Here is a 17,275-nt window from a genome sequence, read left to right as displayed (position 1 = left end):
TCATCACAATACAGAAACATTAGTGAAGGTTACAAATGATCTTCTTACAGCCTCTAAAAGTGGACTCATCTCTGTTCTTGTCCTGTTGGACCTCAGTGCAGCTTTTGATACTGTTGACCATAACATTTTATTACACAGATTAGAGCATACTATAGGTATTAAAGGTACTGCACTGCAGTGGTTTGAATCATATTTATCTAATAGACTCCAATTTGTTCATGTAAATAGGGAGTCTTCAAATACTAAGGTTAATTATGGAGTTTCACAGGGTTCTGTGCTATGACCAGTTTTATTTACACTACACACGCTTCCCTTAGGCAGTATTATTAGAAAACATTGCATACATTTTCATTGTTATGCAGATGATACCCAGCTTTATTTATCCATAAAGCCAGATGACACACATCAATTAGTTAAACTGCAGGAATGTCTTAAAGACATAAAGGCCTGGATGACCTCTAATTTCCTGCTTCTAAATTCAGATAAAATTGTGACTAGTATACTGAGCTCTACAAATCTTAAAAACATGGTGTCTAACCAGATACTTACTCTGTATGGTAGTGGTGTGTGATACTTTTGGTATTGATTATACCAATACCAATACTGTTACTTTTTACTTATACAGGCAGCTTATGTAGAGGAGAGCAGCGTGTAATGATATTGGCAATCAATGATCATCAATTTGCAAATTCTTAACATATTTTAATGACCATTAAATCACTGTGATTTATACTTTCCGCAATAATTAGTTAACACAATAATACACACCTTTCAGCTTATCGTGTATTTTAAAACAGGGTTTTTTTTGGAGACCTGAAATGAAAATGTTGCTGTCTTTTAAACACTTTGGGTCAACTTCTGATGTTTAAATGTGTTATCTAAATAAAACAGACTTGGCAGTCTACACAAAGGGTTATTATATTCAGACATTTTTCATTTTTCATGTTTGAGGTTTATTTTTGCAGTTCGGAGGTGGCGGAGGTGTGCCTGCATGAGAGGGGGTGTTTGCACAGACATGTCTCCCCTCTGATGAACGGGATTACAGGAGACAAACAAACTAAAGCATCGATCCTAGCGCACTAGTATCGATCTGATACCAATACCAGTATTGGTATCCATACTATCAGTATTTGGATCAATCTGCCTACCAGAGGTGGGAAGTAATGAAGTACAAATACTTTGTTACTGTACTTGCGTAGATTTTTCAGGTATCTGTACTTTACTTGAGTATTTACTTTTCTGACTACTTTTTACTTTTACTATATTTTGCTATATATTTATACACCACTCTGTTTTTAATCATTAGTTATTATTAATCTCTGGCTCTCTTCTTTGGTCCTGTCTTACTCCCCTCACTCCCCACCGGTCGTGGCAGATGGCAGCCCCTCCCTGAACCTGTCACTGGTGGAGGTTTGTTGGGGTTTTTGCTGTATTATTTTATGGTCTTTACTTTACAATATAAAGTGCCTTGAAATGGCTGCTGTTGTGATTTGGTGCTATATAAATTGAATTGAATTCAGAACACATATTCTCCCAATTGTATTGAGCTTTATTGTTACAAGTTGTTGGAATGCATGCATGAAATGAGTTTCAGTATTAGTTTGATCCCAGCAAACAATGATATTTTGTGTTGAACCATTCATGCACAGTGTTTTCAGTATCAGAATCATTTTTATGACTCATTTGAAAACTGAAGAAGTGACTTGGGTGAGTGATGAAATGTTTCTCCCACTGAAAATGTGTCCAGACAGACTTTCTGAAATCTGACGTGGATTATTAAGCATGCATCGAGCTTTTCCAGGGCTATACTTTGATCAGATGGCGTGCAAATGGATAGTGACCTAAAGCATGCTGTAAATACAACATGAAGGCAGAGAGGCCTACAAACAAGCAGCAACTGAAGGGAGCTGCCGCAAAAGCCTGGCAAGGCATCTCAAGGGCGAAAACAAAGCATTTGGTGATGAAATTCTACACTTCAGGCAGTGAGTCATGACTGCAAAAGATTTCATTCCAGTATTTAAAAAATCCTTACATTTAAATTTATTTTAAATGTCATTTGTTTTGAGTGCAAAACACAGTTAATGTCATACTTTTAAACCACTTGAATGGTTGAAACTCTGCATTTTAATCATATCTGAGTTGTTTGATTTAAAATCTACTGTGATGTTGTACAGAAGCAAAATTGCAAAAATTGTGTCATTTACTCAAGAGCTATGGTAATAAGTATTAGATACATTTTTGTGATTTATTTTTGGCTCCTTCCATTCTAACTTCTGAGTTCATCTTCATTTCTCCAATGCTAGCCTGACTGCTAATAGCTCATGGTTATTTTATATGGTATTAAATTATGATTAGCCAAATATAATTGCTAATTCTTGTACATAGGATGAGTACATGTCCAACCTAATGGATGAATTACAGCTTATTTTATTCTGATCTTTTCTGTCACACTTGCTGAGTTGTTATGTGTGTGGGCTTTTGCAACTCAGAATGGTACTCAGTAGTTTGTATGACCCCCCATGTGCTTGTATGCATGTCTGATATTGTTGGGGCATGCTCCTATTAAACTCTGACTCTCTTCCACAGCATGTCTTTTGTCCCATCTCCCTCCCTTCACCCCCAACCTGTCACGGCAGATGGCTGCCCCTCCTGTTAAAAAGGAGTTTTTCCTTCCCACTGTCACCAAGTCCTTGCTCATAGGGGGTAGTTTTGATTGTTGGATTTTCTCTGTATTATTGTATGGCCTTTAACTTACATTATAAAGCTCCTTGAGGTTTGTTCTGATTTGGCGCTACATAAATAAAATTGAATTAAACTGAATTCTAATGAGATGACAGGTGGTGTCCAGGGGGATCTCCTCCCAGATCTGGACCAGGGTATTAGTGAGCTCTTGGACAGTCTGAGGTGCAACCTGGATCCCTGCACCAGTGTAGGGTCTGACAGTGAATCCACGGATTTCATCCTGATACCTAATGGCAGTCAGGGTGCCACTGCACAGACTTTACAGGTCTGGGCGGATCCACAGGAGAGGCATATGTATGGAGTTATACATATGCCTCTCCTGACTATCATTGACCACCACCTAAATGATGCTAGAGTTCATTTCAATTCAATTCAATTTTATTTATATAGCGCCAAATCATAACAAACAGTTGCCTCAGTACAATTTATATTGTAAGGTAAAGACCATCTGCAACCAGTTGGGGCTGAGGGGAGGGAAACAGAAGAAAAGACATGCTGTGGAAGATAATACAGGCAGCATAACATTCATTTCAGTCACATCTGCTCAGGGTGAACCTGTTCTTGGAAGACCAAGAGTTGCACAGGATAAGTTGATCAGAGTTACCAGCCTCAGAAAAAGTCAGCCTCCAGCTGACTGGGAGCACTTTAAAAAGTTTAGATATATTTTTACTGTGCCAGAATATTACACTGTGAAATTATTACATTTCTTCTATGCCTGCCTGTTTCCAGGGCTGCAGAGGAGTGACCTGTGGATTGAGGCTTTTGTGGTTATGTAAGTATTACAGGTGAACTTTGAGCTACTGAGAAAGTGTAACATCAGCAGTGCTGGAAAAAGCCCAGCTGAAACCGGAAGGATCCTGCCACAGATGGTTTTAACCTTGGACCAACACGCCTGCAAACAATATGACTAACAATACATTATTTATCAGTTCAGAGGAGTGTTTACTTGTATCTTTTATAAGCTACTTTACTCCTAAATGTGCTTTCTTCACATGTAAAATTAATCATTAGATTTGCTTTGACAGAGAACTGAAGTGTGGATGAACTATTAAAGAAGCTTCTCCTAAAATCTTTGAAAATCTTTTCATGTTTCTCTATTTCATCATTTTAATAATTTTGATGTCTTCAGTTTTATTCTGCACTTTGAAATAGTAAAAATAAAGAAAACTGTGCTTTCAAATTTTTTAGTTCTACTGTTTTTTTGGTCGTTCTATCTTTACACCCTTTCCTGTATGCTCGTGAATAATTATGAGAATAAATGTATTAGTTTAAATAATTAGAACTATTTCATCTGTTTGCATTTTTGTACCTGCAGATTTTATCCCAGAATACAAATGAAATACAGTTCACCATTAAGAAACTGAATTTTGTGTTTTCCTCACAGTGGTCTTGTTTTTAATCATGTATTTCTACTTTTACCTCAGAAATATCAGAAGATACTGAGGCACCAAATACAGGCCAAAGTTTCCAGATTAAAACACAATTTAAACTTACAAAAACATGTGCATACATGTGGAAAAAGCTGAAAACCATCCGGCATTCAGACCTGTCTACAATAAAGTCAACTTTTGAAGGGCGCACATTTTAAAGTAAAGGCTTTAAAGGCAAGTGGAACCTGAGTCGCATTAAGTACCGACTAACATCACTAATATCACGTAACTTTACTGAGGTGTAGCAAATTGTAACTTTTTTATGTTCATTATTTTAACATTTGTGCCATTTAATAAATAAGTAAATGGTAAATGGACTGGTTCTTATGTAGCCCTTTTCTTCTCTACTGGAGCACCTAAAGTGTTTTATTCCAGTGAGATAAAACCCATGACGTACTTCTAAAGTTTATTCTTCAGCTCATTTGCTTGAGCCATTTTTTGGAAAAAAAATTATCCACTGCCACTGCTATGAATTATTCTGGGATAGGGAAGACCTCGAAGGATACATCTGGCATGCCCTTCAAAATAAGGGTGCATTTGTGGGTCACATTTGGAGGAGCCAAATTCGTCGCCTCGGCTTTCAAATGCAGCTTTTGAAAGATGCAGCCCCTGAGTTGGGACAAAGTCTATGTGCCATTATTTTTCCCTACAGTAAGCTTGTCAGGCACTCATGCTGTGTCACGTGCATTATTGTCCACTGGTCCTGAGGCAGATCCAGACACCAACAATGTCCACACTTCTGATCATAAGTGCATACTTGGCAAGTTCACCTGGGAGTCCAGACGTCCTGAGGACAGGAGGATGCAGAGCGATCACTCTACAACTGGAACACCAGAGTACTTGATGACATCACAGTTCAGCTCCAGTGTTTGTTTGTTTGTTTTTTATTGTTTTTAAGCACTGTGCTCGGTTATGTAAAGGGCATCAATGTGAACTAATTTGTAAAGATTGGACTGATTTGCCCATCAACATTGGAGTGATGTTAGAAGGTAGTAAAGAACTGTACACCACTATACTGAAACAAATGCTGAATAATCAACACCCCTGTTACATTTTAATAACATACGTGTTGTATAAACTATAATAAATCTAATAATATTGTCTTTAGATCTAAAGAACTGACTTTAGCCTGATTCATGACCATTATTAGTTTTTTCTAACATCCACAGATTCATATGATTTGTTTCATCGTGTCTAACAAGCTTCATTCAGCTAAGCAACAACAGTCACTACAGGACTGAGGCACAAACATCATCTTTTTTAATAAAAACAATATGCATGCTGCTTACTGAACAAAAACAAACAGGTTGGATGTTAAAATTATATTTATTCTAGAAGACACTCAACACTCACAATAGACAGCTGGTGTTTGGAATAGAGTAGATTAAATACTAAAAACATATAGTTTGATCATTTCTCTTTTTTTGAATAAGAATTATGATCTGAAAGCACTGTTCCAAACATATTTGCTTTTCCAAGATGAGCTCTACAGATTCTCTATAGGCTCCTCTTGCTTGTGATTTTCTTTTTCTTTTATTTATTCATTTGTGTTATTGTTCACCTAAGTGTGTAAGTGTTGTGGCAATACCGGAGTTGACAGGTGGTGAAAAAAGAAAGAAAGAAAAAGGGGATAAAATAGGAAGAAAAATATAAGAACAAGAGGACAGAGCACAAGTAGAAAACACAATGGTTCAGCTGCTGCACCTGTAAACAAAAAAAAACATAGCAAACAAACAGTAACCAAAAATACACACATAGGTGAGAAAAAGCACGGCTACACAGATCAATAATCTTGCTGTGAATGTGATCATTTCTGGAGTAGGATTGACATCAGTCTTCACGACCGGCATCAACACGCTGCTCCAGATGTTTCTGCTCCCGGTGAGAAGGCCCACTCGTTCCTCCCTGGATTCAAACATTTTAATATTAACTTTAATTCAAAACAAGTTGTTTTCAGTCAGGAACAAATGAAACACTGAAATAAACCAAACATCAACCGTCAGATATCACCTGAGTGAATTTTAACTGTGTTTAACTTCCACTCAGTGGCATGAGGCCAGGAGAGAGCCTCGACCGTCCGGTCAGCTGTCACACCGGTGGGAAAGGGAGCACTTTTCCAAACAGGCAATATCGAGCAGATACTTGAAGTTCACGCATGAACATCTGAAAAGTTTATTTTCTGTCACAGAAACATTTTTCAAAACTTCACCCTCAGTTTTGGCAGCTCGCCTTTGCCATTACCGCGTTTGAGTTTCATTCGAAATGCATTCTGGGATACTTTTCTGCGCCAAGCACACACAAGTCACCATCCATAGACACACATACCGTTTATATGCATAGACATATGTACCTGTATATGTCACCACCCGACACATCCTCGATAGAGGGACGGAGCAAAAGTCATTCTGTAACCCGATATCACGTTCAAAGCGAGCCGCGTGTCCACTTGATTTGACGCCTGCTTTGATTAGAGCACGCTGGGACTGGTGACGCTTAACAAGTCCGCATATGTTGCGAAACGGCCAAGGTCCAGCATAACTGCTCCCGACAGTTTTGTTCGTCCTCCCGCTGCTTTTGGTAGGCGTTGTGGGCATATTTAAAAAGGCGACCCGGGTCTGTGTGTAAGTTCATAACTAACATGTCGACCAGCGGAGACTTCGACTGCATAGTGATCGGAGCGGGCATCCAGGGCTCCTTCACGGCCTATCAGCTGGCAAAAAAGAACAAGAAGACTCTGCTGCTGGAACAGGTGTGTTACAAAAGACTGAAGTACTGCTTTTAATTCCACAGGAGTCACTCTGACTCACTGTGATGTACTCCATTACACTTGTGACTGAGTACAAGTAAGTTCTTCATGCATGGAGGATGTCACAAAAGAATAAAGTATTGAAGATTAGTTGTGAAAATATCAAAAGTAAAATCACTTGATTTGTGAGAATAATAGGCGGTGAAATTACATTGTAACTGTGACTTTCTATATCAAGCTGATGGTTATTTTACTAATAAGGTCATCTAGTTGATTATCTCACTGCTGTTTAAACTTTAAAGAACACAGAAAATATTTCTCCATAACCATTAGTCCTAAGTAACACCACCATACTGTTTTAGTAAATTCCTTGAAATAATTCCAAGGACAAAGCCAGAAAATTAAGAAGCTGAAACCTTCAAATGTTTAACTGAATTCAATTTTATTTACGTAGTGCCAGTTTGCAACAACAGTAATCTCAGTGTGCTTTATATGCTGTCCTTTACACAACTTGAATTTTCATCAGATGAAGCTGAATCCTAATTTTACATTTAATTTATCAAATCTAATTATTCAGCTGCAGACTGACAGACAAAATGCAGGAGACAGAAAGTGAAGATAAAAATGTGGAGAAACAGCTCAGACTGAGTTTAGTGACTGAGACAGCAGCAGACCCTGGGGAACAGAGCTGACCTCAGGTCAGTTTGTTATTTAATAAAAACTGTTTTTGCTGCAGTTTATGACAGTTCAGTTTATGACCATTTAATTGTTTAAATAATTATTCAGTAAAATTTAATCTATTGATGGAATTGCAGCCTCATTTTATTCATTTCTTTAATAGAGAATTTTATTATTTCTGCCATTACTGGATAAAAATAAGTAATGAGATTTAGAGAAAAACTGCTTTGATGTTTCCCAGTTTAAGCGTTTCTAATCTGATCTAAGATCAGCTTCACTGATAGATGACGGCTCTCTGACAGCCTCAGCACAGATGGTTCACTGAGTTACTGCTAAAGGTCAGAGTTCAGTCATAGTTTCATATTTAACTGAAAACATTCAGAGCAGCTTTCCAAGTCTGTAATGAATGTGAAGTTTTGCCACTAAAGGCAAACATGTTACAAAATGCCTCAGCTTTATGCATTTTAAATATTTCAGTACAGTTTTGGGAGGATGAGCCATTTTAATTAAAGAATGCAGATCGTGCCAGAAAAATTAAGGAATTAGAAACAAATCCGGACGGGATGAGCTGGGACGTGACTGGAGGCTGAGCTAGTGCAGCAGATAACTGAAGCAATTGTTCAGATGGTGACACAAGTATGAAATTTGGCATACATGTTATACAGCTTCTGCTTTAAAAAAAATTTAAAAGGCGTTGGCCACGTGAAAATTCAAAATGGATACCATTTTTCAAGATGGCCACCATGTCACACTGAGGTTCATTGTCCATTGCAGATTATATGTAGCAATGTACACTTTCCAAAGATCAGACCTCGGTTTTGGCCTCAGGAAATGTACTGGGGGGGGTCACTTTGTCCAAAAATGCTGTGATATGGACCATAAAAAAGAGGGCATCCAAGATAGCTGCCAAAAAAAACTAATTTTGTTCCATCTCAGGAATTAACAGACATAGACGTGATTTTTGGTGCCTTATTAAACATTTATGGCGTCGAAGAATGTGGCAGAGATATTACTTTGGCCATACCAGCTGTGATATTGACCATGACATAGATGGTGTCCAAGGTGGCTGCCACAAAAGACAAATATTTACATAGTAGTATGCATAATTGCATATTATGAGACAAAACTTCCATTCTTCACCAACCTTCTGCCATCCACAGTCAGCAGGGCTCTCTGGTTCTGGCTGACATTTGGTTGCCTGGGCCCACACCCAACCAGCCTGGTAGACTGTTGTGTTGGAGTAATGCTGCTCTGGTTCATGGAATTGCCTCATAAGGCCTCTGCTTTCTGGCAAACCTGTCAAACCTGGCCTCGTCCACAGTGGCAGCAGTGCTGGACCTGTCATACATCAATATGGCAAACATCTCCAGGGATCCCCAGGTCGCCGTCCTCCACTGTGAGATGGTACTAGGTCAGTTTGGAGAAGATAGGAGAGGCATCTGGACAAATGTCCCATGTTTGCCAGGCAGTTTTCTTGCTCTTGTTGTGAAAGGCTGACATTGTCACAGCCTGTGAAGGCATGAAAGAATAACATGCCTTTGACCTTTTCTTGGCCCGTATAGCGAGCACTTGTCCAGTACCTGAAGACCAGCTTCATCAGTGCTAAGAACAGCAGGTCCCTTTATGACAATGACCAAGTTTGGTGCAGACATTTGGGCACCCCTGATTGCAAGGAGCTGGAGCAACTCTGTCTTGTCATTCTGCCTAAGGAAGTTGCACCACAGTGGCGTGGTGGTTAGCACTGTTGCGTCACAGCAAGAAGGCCTGGATTTGAATCCACCTCTGGCCGGGGTCTTTCTGTGTGGAATTTACATGTTCTCCCCGTGTCTGCATGGGATTTCTCCGGGTACTCTGGTTTCCTCCCACAGTCCAAAGGTATGCAGTTAGTGGGGTTAGGTTAATTGGTGATTCTAAATTGCCCATAGGTGTGAATGTGAGCATCAATGGTTATCTGTCTTTGTGTTAGCCCTGCGACAGGCTGGCGACCTGTACATGGTGTACCCTGCCTCTCGCCCTATGACAGCTGGGATAGACTCCAGCCCCCACCACCGCTGAAAAGGGGTGGTGCTGCAAGAGAATTAATGGATGGATGGAAGTTGCGGCAGTTGAATGGAGTGATGTTATTCTTTGTCACTTTGCGTCTTCCTCCCTGCCCACGTTGGGACCTGGTCGTGGTTTTGAGGCTGGATGGGTTTTTAACATTGAAGACAAGATGTGTTATCTTGTACTTGGTGGCATAGCTGTGGACTGATGGCAGGAAGTCCAGAGTTGCCTAGTCCTCAAAGGTATTTCCTCTCTTTAGTGGCAGGGCCTGGACCAAAGCTGACCCATCTACAATTAGGACATCTGTCTCTGGTTCTTGGTCTGTTGGTGCAACATAAGTCTCAAGGATAGAGGTCAGTCGAGACTTCTGACAAGTGTACAGCCTTCCACCTTCACTCAGTTCAGCTGGAGATGCCTTGTTCTCATGTTGGAAGTACTCCTGCACATCACACTCTGCTCTGACAGGAGATGAACAGCTTTGAGAACATCTGATAATCCTCCTTTAGCAGCTTCTGCTTTGATGGTTCAACAGAGGCAGACCCTTGCCTGAAGAAATCAAGTTTGTTCTTTTTGATCGGCTCATAGACTGAGGCTGGATTATTTTCCAAGGCCTGTGAAAACTCATGGAATTTAGTTTGGCCTCTCTCAAAGGGTGACTGCAGAAGTTCTGCTGAGCTGGGGTGAGCAATGTCTTTGGTCTCAATGGAGTACAGATTCTGACTCTTTTCCTGGAATGGATTGCCCATGTCCTGAAGAGCCACCTTACTGACTCTCTCCAGGAAAGTCTTCTGAATGTCTGAGAACGGTAGTAATGGCTTCATTGGGATCTACAACCACAGAAATCTAAATCAACACCCCAAAATGATGTATTTATGTTGAATAGTCTCAGAGATCGTTATTTCAATTTTGTGGTGGCCATTTTGGATGGCATCTTGGGAATTAAATTTCACTGTGATGGTAACAAAAATAAGATTCTTCAGCTTGTAAGATGATAAAAATTCTCTCAGAAGCAATTATATCCTTAGATACACCTAGGCTAGAAGGCGACTGGCTACATCTTGAAAAATGGCCACCAACTTGATTTTTTTTTTTTTTGTGGCCAAAGCCCTTTTCTAAAGGAGAGGGCTTTGAAGAGTACCTTTGCCAAATTTCATGCTTGTGTCACCATTTGAACAATGAATAATTGAAATATGCAATTATCTGCTGCACTAAACAGGATCTGGGCCTTATCCAACCTGAGTTCGTGATCCATTTGGATCCTCCTGTTATGCCAGTGGACTCAGACACAGTTTGCTGATATGTTATAGAGCCTATGATCACCAATTTAGGTAGATTATGAGATTCATACTCTGAATTTCACACACCATGGCCTTTGGTCATTAAACATGTTTGTGGTTCTCACAGTAAACAGTCTTACTAATACAGTATGCCAAAATGAAAAAATAACTGTAGTCACGTGAGGTTGTGCTGAAAAAAGTTATACCTAATGAAAGGTAAAACAATTTTTAAGGTGAAATATAAAGAAAAATCAAAAGTAGTCAAAAATAGCCACTTATACTCCAGACTCTGGAGGGTCAAAAGAAAGAAACCTCTGGCCAGCTGAACCAGGCTCAGGGAGTAGCCGCCATCTGCTGCAATCAGTTAGGGGTGAGGGGAGGGAGATGGGACAAAAGACACACTGTGGGAAAAAGCCAGAGATAAATAATGATTAAATGTAAAGTGGTGTATAAATACACAGATGAAAAGTGTAATTTAACCAACTGATTTCATGCTCATCTTTTCCAGTTTGTCGTGCCCCACAGCCGAGGGAGTTCCCATGGCCAGACCCGCATCATCCGTAAGGCCTATGAGCAGGACTTCTATACCCACATGATGGAGGAGGGCTACAAGCTGTGGGCTCAGCTGGAGAAAGAGGCGGGTGTCAAAGTGTACAGGTAAGCACTCGGCAGAAGCACACAGAGAGAAAACCTATTAAACGGAACATAACAAAAGCTTTTCCAGAACACAGAGATTTGTCACATTCAAGATGCTATGTACGCACAAGAGCAGCAACTCAATCCACAGGAGCCATAAATGCATGACTTTCTCATTACCTCCAGCATCACTGAATCAGTCCTTGACAGCTCCTGTGCTTTTGAATGTGGGACGGGGCTTTTTTTAAAGCTCTCTGAAGCTCATTTCATTCGCAGACTGAGGAGGAGTTTGTTTGTTTATAAATATGACAGTGGCATTAAACTGTGTGCAACCTTCCAGCAGCACTTTCACTTTCCTGGTCATATTCCCTTTGAACAATCCTGTTTGCTCTCATTACAAGTAAGTTGGCTAACACATTGTTTGTTTGTGTCTCAGTGTAATAGTTTGTGGTACCAGGACAGACTCATATTATGTTCCCTAGAAACACGGTGAACTTCCCCGTCCACAGCTCATGACTGATGGGTCTGCAAATGAAGGCCACCTGTGCCCCTTGGGCTGGTTAAAAAAAAAAAAAGTCTGCATCACAATGAGAAATATCCAAGTGAGAATGGTGCGAGCTGCTGCTTCTAAAACTCTATTCGGCATCCAAAAAGGGCTGGAGCTAAGCTCAAATCTACCTACTGGACTATTTTCCTTTCACTGTCACATACATGACAATGTGTTTGCACATCCATCAGCTGTGCACCCATCATCTGTTCTGTCAGGTCAGGCCAGATGAAGTGCCACATCCACGAGTCTGCATACATTCGTGTGGTTTTTCCTTTCTCTGTCACACATTTGTAAACACACAAGCACGCAGGGAGACAGAGTCATAAAATTCTGTGATGAATGGCTTAGCTGCGGTTGTCTGTGCCTTATGGCTGCTGACAGATGTCTGAGCAGCCCTGAGAAAGCAGTGCTGGCAAAGAGCAGGTCAGTTATCTGTCAGGCAGGTTAGTGAATCAGATCCTGTCTCACAACCTCTCACTCTGGGACTCACTAACTTCACGCTGGAGCTGGGGTATTAATGGCCACTAGTAATGATGTCCAGTCACTATGTCGTCACTGGTAATATTTATGAGTAATTTCCGTGTACCGTATTTTCCGGACTATAAGTCACACTTTTTTTTCATAGTTTGGCTGGGGGGTGCGACCTATACTCCGGAGCGACTTATATGTGAAATTATTAACACATTAACCAAAATACTCCAGCCACTTGACATCTCCGTGAACGGGAGCTTTAAGGCAGTCTTGCGTAACCTGCGGGAGCAGTGGATGATGGATGGACAGCACAGCTTCACGGCAACTGGGAGAATGCGCCACCCAACTTTCCTGTAAGTCATTGGATGGATCAAGAAAACATGGGCTTCAGTGACAACCGAAACCATCCTGTCGGGATTCAGAAAGGCCGGAGTAATTGGAACTGCAACTGATGACGAGTCTGATGAAAGCGACACAGAAGAGGAAGCGGCGCTTCGTCTACGTATGGAGTGTGCGGAGTTGTTTAGAAGCGACACCGAGAATGAAGCATGTTCTTTACGCTATGGTTATCTGAATAACTGTTAATGTTACGTTAACATACCAGACATGTACTCAGTTCATTGTGCGTCATGTAGCTGAATGTGTTACATTAGCATAACGTATGCGTAACCGTGTTCGCCCTGTTCTTTAATCCATTATTATTTTAAATTGCCTTTCAAGATGGAATGTCTGCTCTGGGTCTCAGATTCTATCAAATTAACCCCCCATGCGACTTATAGTCCAGTGCGACTTATATAAGTTTTTTTTCTTCTTTATTATGCATTTTTTGGCTGGTGCGACTTATACTCCGGAGCGACTTATAGTCCGAAAAATACGGTATTACTTAGTTTCATAGTTCCCACCACCACCACCACCACATTTGTATCTATATGCATCGAAGATGTGGCAACAGACGCAGGTCAGGTCAACAGTTTTCAATAAGATTAAAGATTAAAAAAAACAACAACAGAGGAAAGGCCCTCCTGTTTAATATCTTTTTTTGTTTTCAGGAGTCTTTCATTGTTAGTTCTGATGGTATATAATAACTTAATAATCTGTGGCCCTAAACAGTTCCATTTACAGTGAACTTGGGTTTAGATGACAAAAATATGAGCTGTAGGTAATTGGCTGAGTCCATATCTGTCTTTAAAAAGGCATTTTTAATGTCCTTGACAGTTCTTACCCAGGTAAACAGAGAATATATAAAAGTCACTTTACCAAAAAGTCATTGCAGCTTCTACTTTATGACAGGAATGTTATTTCTGGCTCAAGATGTCTTGATATCATTAATGAGAGATACAATCATTTGTTGGCAAATACTGGAAATCACTTTTTGGCAAAACACCGGTGTGTTTTTACAACTGTTTGTGTATAAAAATGTGTTTGTACACACTACATTTTAACATATTTTAATCTTAGCACTTAACAATAAATCAGGAATAAAAAATGGATATGTCACATTTGCATTTTGCGTGCCTTGTGTAGAGTGTCCATATTTTGCTCTGAACGAGGCTGCAAAGGTTTGTGAACGGAGTCCCATACGGGTTGATGAGTGGGTGAAGCTCACTTCTGTCCAATGACAGCAATTCTGAGGTGAGCTGTTGATGTCCAGGACTTTTCTGTCAGTAAGTGATTCTGTTTTACTAAGCGCTGCTGTTTTGGCCGCTGTCACTGAAACTTTCTTCAAGGTGGATCTAACGTTGTTAACGACTCAGACACTGTGAGCGAATAAACTCGTATGATGTGAGAATGTAATCACACTGTTTATCAGAGGGAAAGTGTGATTTTTAGGACATTTGAGCCTAACATTAGCTGGTATACTGTTAACTTATAACCATCTGCTGCTGTTGTTCAGCCAGCTCCTGTCAGCTGTCCGGAGATCGGAGGGTCGCTTTGGGGCAATATCTGTAATAAATAGGCATCTTCATATACATTTTTGTGTGTTAGAGTCCTGACTTCAGTTCAGGAGAATGAGGCTTGAGGTGAGGAAGAAGAGGATGAGATGGAGATCTGGGATGAGAGAGCAGTGGTGGAGGAGGCAGATTAAGTAGATGAGAAAAAAGAGATGATGAGAAATGGATGCTGAAATATACAAATATACAAACCTTAAATATTCACACATAGTTAAAAAGAGCTACTTGTGATCTTTAAGTTAAAACTAACTTATAAGTGACACTTCACAATTGTTTTTAAAGCTATTTTTAGGTGTTTAGAGTGTTCATGAGATTTCCCCTTTTTTCAGAATTCTTTAACATCCTAATAGTATTCTGTTAAGAGGGGTTAGTAGCAGTTCAGTTGACTTTAGTTGAGCTATCAGATCAGTTGGTGTAGAAAAGCAACATCAATCCCCTCATTCTTTCACTTCCTTCAGCTTGTGGTCATTTTGAAACCAAAATGAGGTAATTTTGCATTTCTTTGAAACAAGCTCTGCTATGATTGCATTTTCTCAAAGTGGTAAGTGGGGAGTAAGGACTCCTCTGTCCTTTTAATACAAGTGCTGGTTGTTGGAGAGACAGTCCAGCTGAATATTTATCTGAAGAAGTTCAGCCAAACCCCATACTACATTCTCTATAGATACTGTGAACTAGTAGCCTTGAGTCTCCTAGTATCAGTTTTAACCTAGTTTAAAGGTTAAAGCTGTAATAATGCAGTGTTATCCTTGCAGTTACTGTGACAAGTGGAATATCAGTTGTCATAATGTGAGAGAAATTATGGATAAAAGAAAAAATACAGAAAAAACAGAGGAAAAAGAAATCGTGTTCTTAGCTTGCTCCCAAGACTGTTCAGTACATCAGTGTTGCACTGATAACTACAACTGTTATCTCACAGGCCTTAAGAGTGAATCTAAGAAAGACGTGAATTTAATGGAAACGCTCATAATTTTACCTACCTACATAACATACATACAGTGGGGGAAATAAGTCTTTGATACACTGCCGAAGTTTTCCCACCTACAAAGACTGGAGAGGTCTGTAATTTTTATTGTAGGTACACTTCAACTGTGAGAGACAGAATAAAAAAAAAAAAAGAAAATCACACTGTATGATTTTTAAATAGTTAATTTGCATTTTATTGCATGACCCATAACACTGAACATGGGTCACGGATGGGCCTTCCAGCATGATAATGACCAAAAACATATTGCCAAGGCAATGAAGGAGTGGGACAGGTCATGGTGGTCCATAAGGTCATGGAGTGGCCTAGCCACTCTCCAGACCTCAATCCTATAGAAAATCTGTGGATGGAGGTGAAGCTTCGAGTTGCTAAGTGGCAGCCGAGAAAGTTAAAGGAATGAGAGTTTCTGTAAAGAGGAGTGGGCCAAATCCCTCCCAAACCTGGTGACCAACTACAAGAAATGTCTGACTGCCGTGCTTGGCAGTAAGGGTTTCTCCACCAAGTACAAAGTCATGTTTTGCTTGAGGATCAAATACTTACTTCGCTCAGTGACATAAAAATCAGTGTTTTTATGTTTTTTTGGTTTTTTTTTCTGGATTTTTGGTTGATATCCTACCTCTCTCCATTAAAATGAAAATCCCATAAAAATTAGAAACTTCATTTCTTTGCAAGGGGACAAACTTACAGTACAAATTCAGCAGGGGATCAAATAATTATTTTACTTATTGTATGTATGTGTATATATGCGTGTGTATATGTATGTGTGTTTGATGCCGCCTTCAATTCCTGTAATCTCCATTTTCAGACAAACAGGGCTCCTGATTATGGGACCAGAGAAGAATAATAATTACCAGATGATTAAGAACACCCTGCAAAGAAATAAAGTTCCTGTGGTGAACCTGACCCGTGACAACTTTAGCCAGCACATTCCCCTCGTCAACTTGTCTGAGGGAGACGAAGCAATGGTGGATACAACTGCTGGAGTTCTGTTTGCTGATCGGGCACTCAAGACTGTACAGGTAAACCAAAGACACCATGACACAGACTTGTTTCGTTTAATAATAATGTTCTGAAATATGACAAAACTGAGTTAAAAAAAAATCCATCATTAATAAGTGATATATTTTTTTTAAAAAACTACAAAGTTAATTAAGTGTTTTGTTGCTTATGTTTTCAAATAATCCAAATATTCACATGAAAGGAGATGGCATGGTTGTAGAGTATAAACGTTCTCTGCACTCCTTACAATCTAAAAAGGTTTTTCCAGATTAATTTTAGGGGCAAAGTCAACCAGTATGTTAAAATAATTTTTAAGTGTTTTTCAGAGTAATGTCAGAAAACTGTGTTTTGAATCTGCCACTGAACCTCTTATAACTAAAACCTGTACGAGCATGTGGTAGTAATGAAAGATGAAAGTAGGAACAATGTTTGAGTCCATGTGCAAGTTGCAGGAAGAGAACTGGGTGGGGAAAAATGGGAAATGTATTACATATTTCTCCCCATTTTTAATCTAATAATAGCTTACACATGGATTATCTTGCTGCAATAAATTTGCATTGTTTGATTGTCAGTGCTGAGAAAAAGCACTGCAGGAAAACAGACTCATCCATGGCTGCCAGGTCAAGCACAAAACACTGCTTTGGTGTTTCAGTGAGGTGCAGCTTTCAATTGACTGGACAGATTGTTGAGCTGTGTTTTTTGTGAAGCAACAGTCACTTATAAAACTTGTATGGTGAGGTGTAAAATACATCAGAAAATTACATTATGT

At 39.7% G+C, this 17,275-nt stretch overlaps 1 protein-coding gene across 1 annotated transcript in view; it reads left to right on the top strand.

Annotated features, from left to right (window-relative positions):
• Nucleotides 1–6,503: 6,503 nt before the first annotated feature.
• Nucleotides 6,504–17,275, top strand: part of pipox (pipecolic acid oxidase) — a 36,764-nt gene continuing 25,992 nt past the window's right edge. Inside the window, exons 1-3 of the mRNA XM_030744898.1 lie at nucleotides 6,504–6,921; nucleotides 11,425–11,573; nucleotides 16,313–16,526. Coding sequence (XP_030600758.1) covers nucleotides 6,811–6,921; nucleotides 11,425–11,573; nucleotides 16,313–16,526 — 474 coding nt within the window. The 5' untranslated portion in view covers nucleotides 6,504–6,810. The remainder of the gene's footprint in view (nucleotides 6,922–11,424; nucleotides 11,574–16,312; nucleotides 16,527–17,275) is intronic.

Source organism: Archocentrus centrarchus, chromosome 13, assembly GCF_007364275.1.
Source record: "Archocentrus centrarchus isolate MPI-CPG fArcCen1 chromosome 13, fArcCen1, whole genome shotgun sequence".
Lineage (NCBI taxonomy): Eukaryota > Metazoa > Chordata > Actinopteri > Cichliformes > Cichlidae > Archocentrus > Archocentrus centrarchus.
This window is presented reverse-complemented; position numbering and strand designations above follow the sequence as displayed.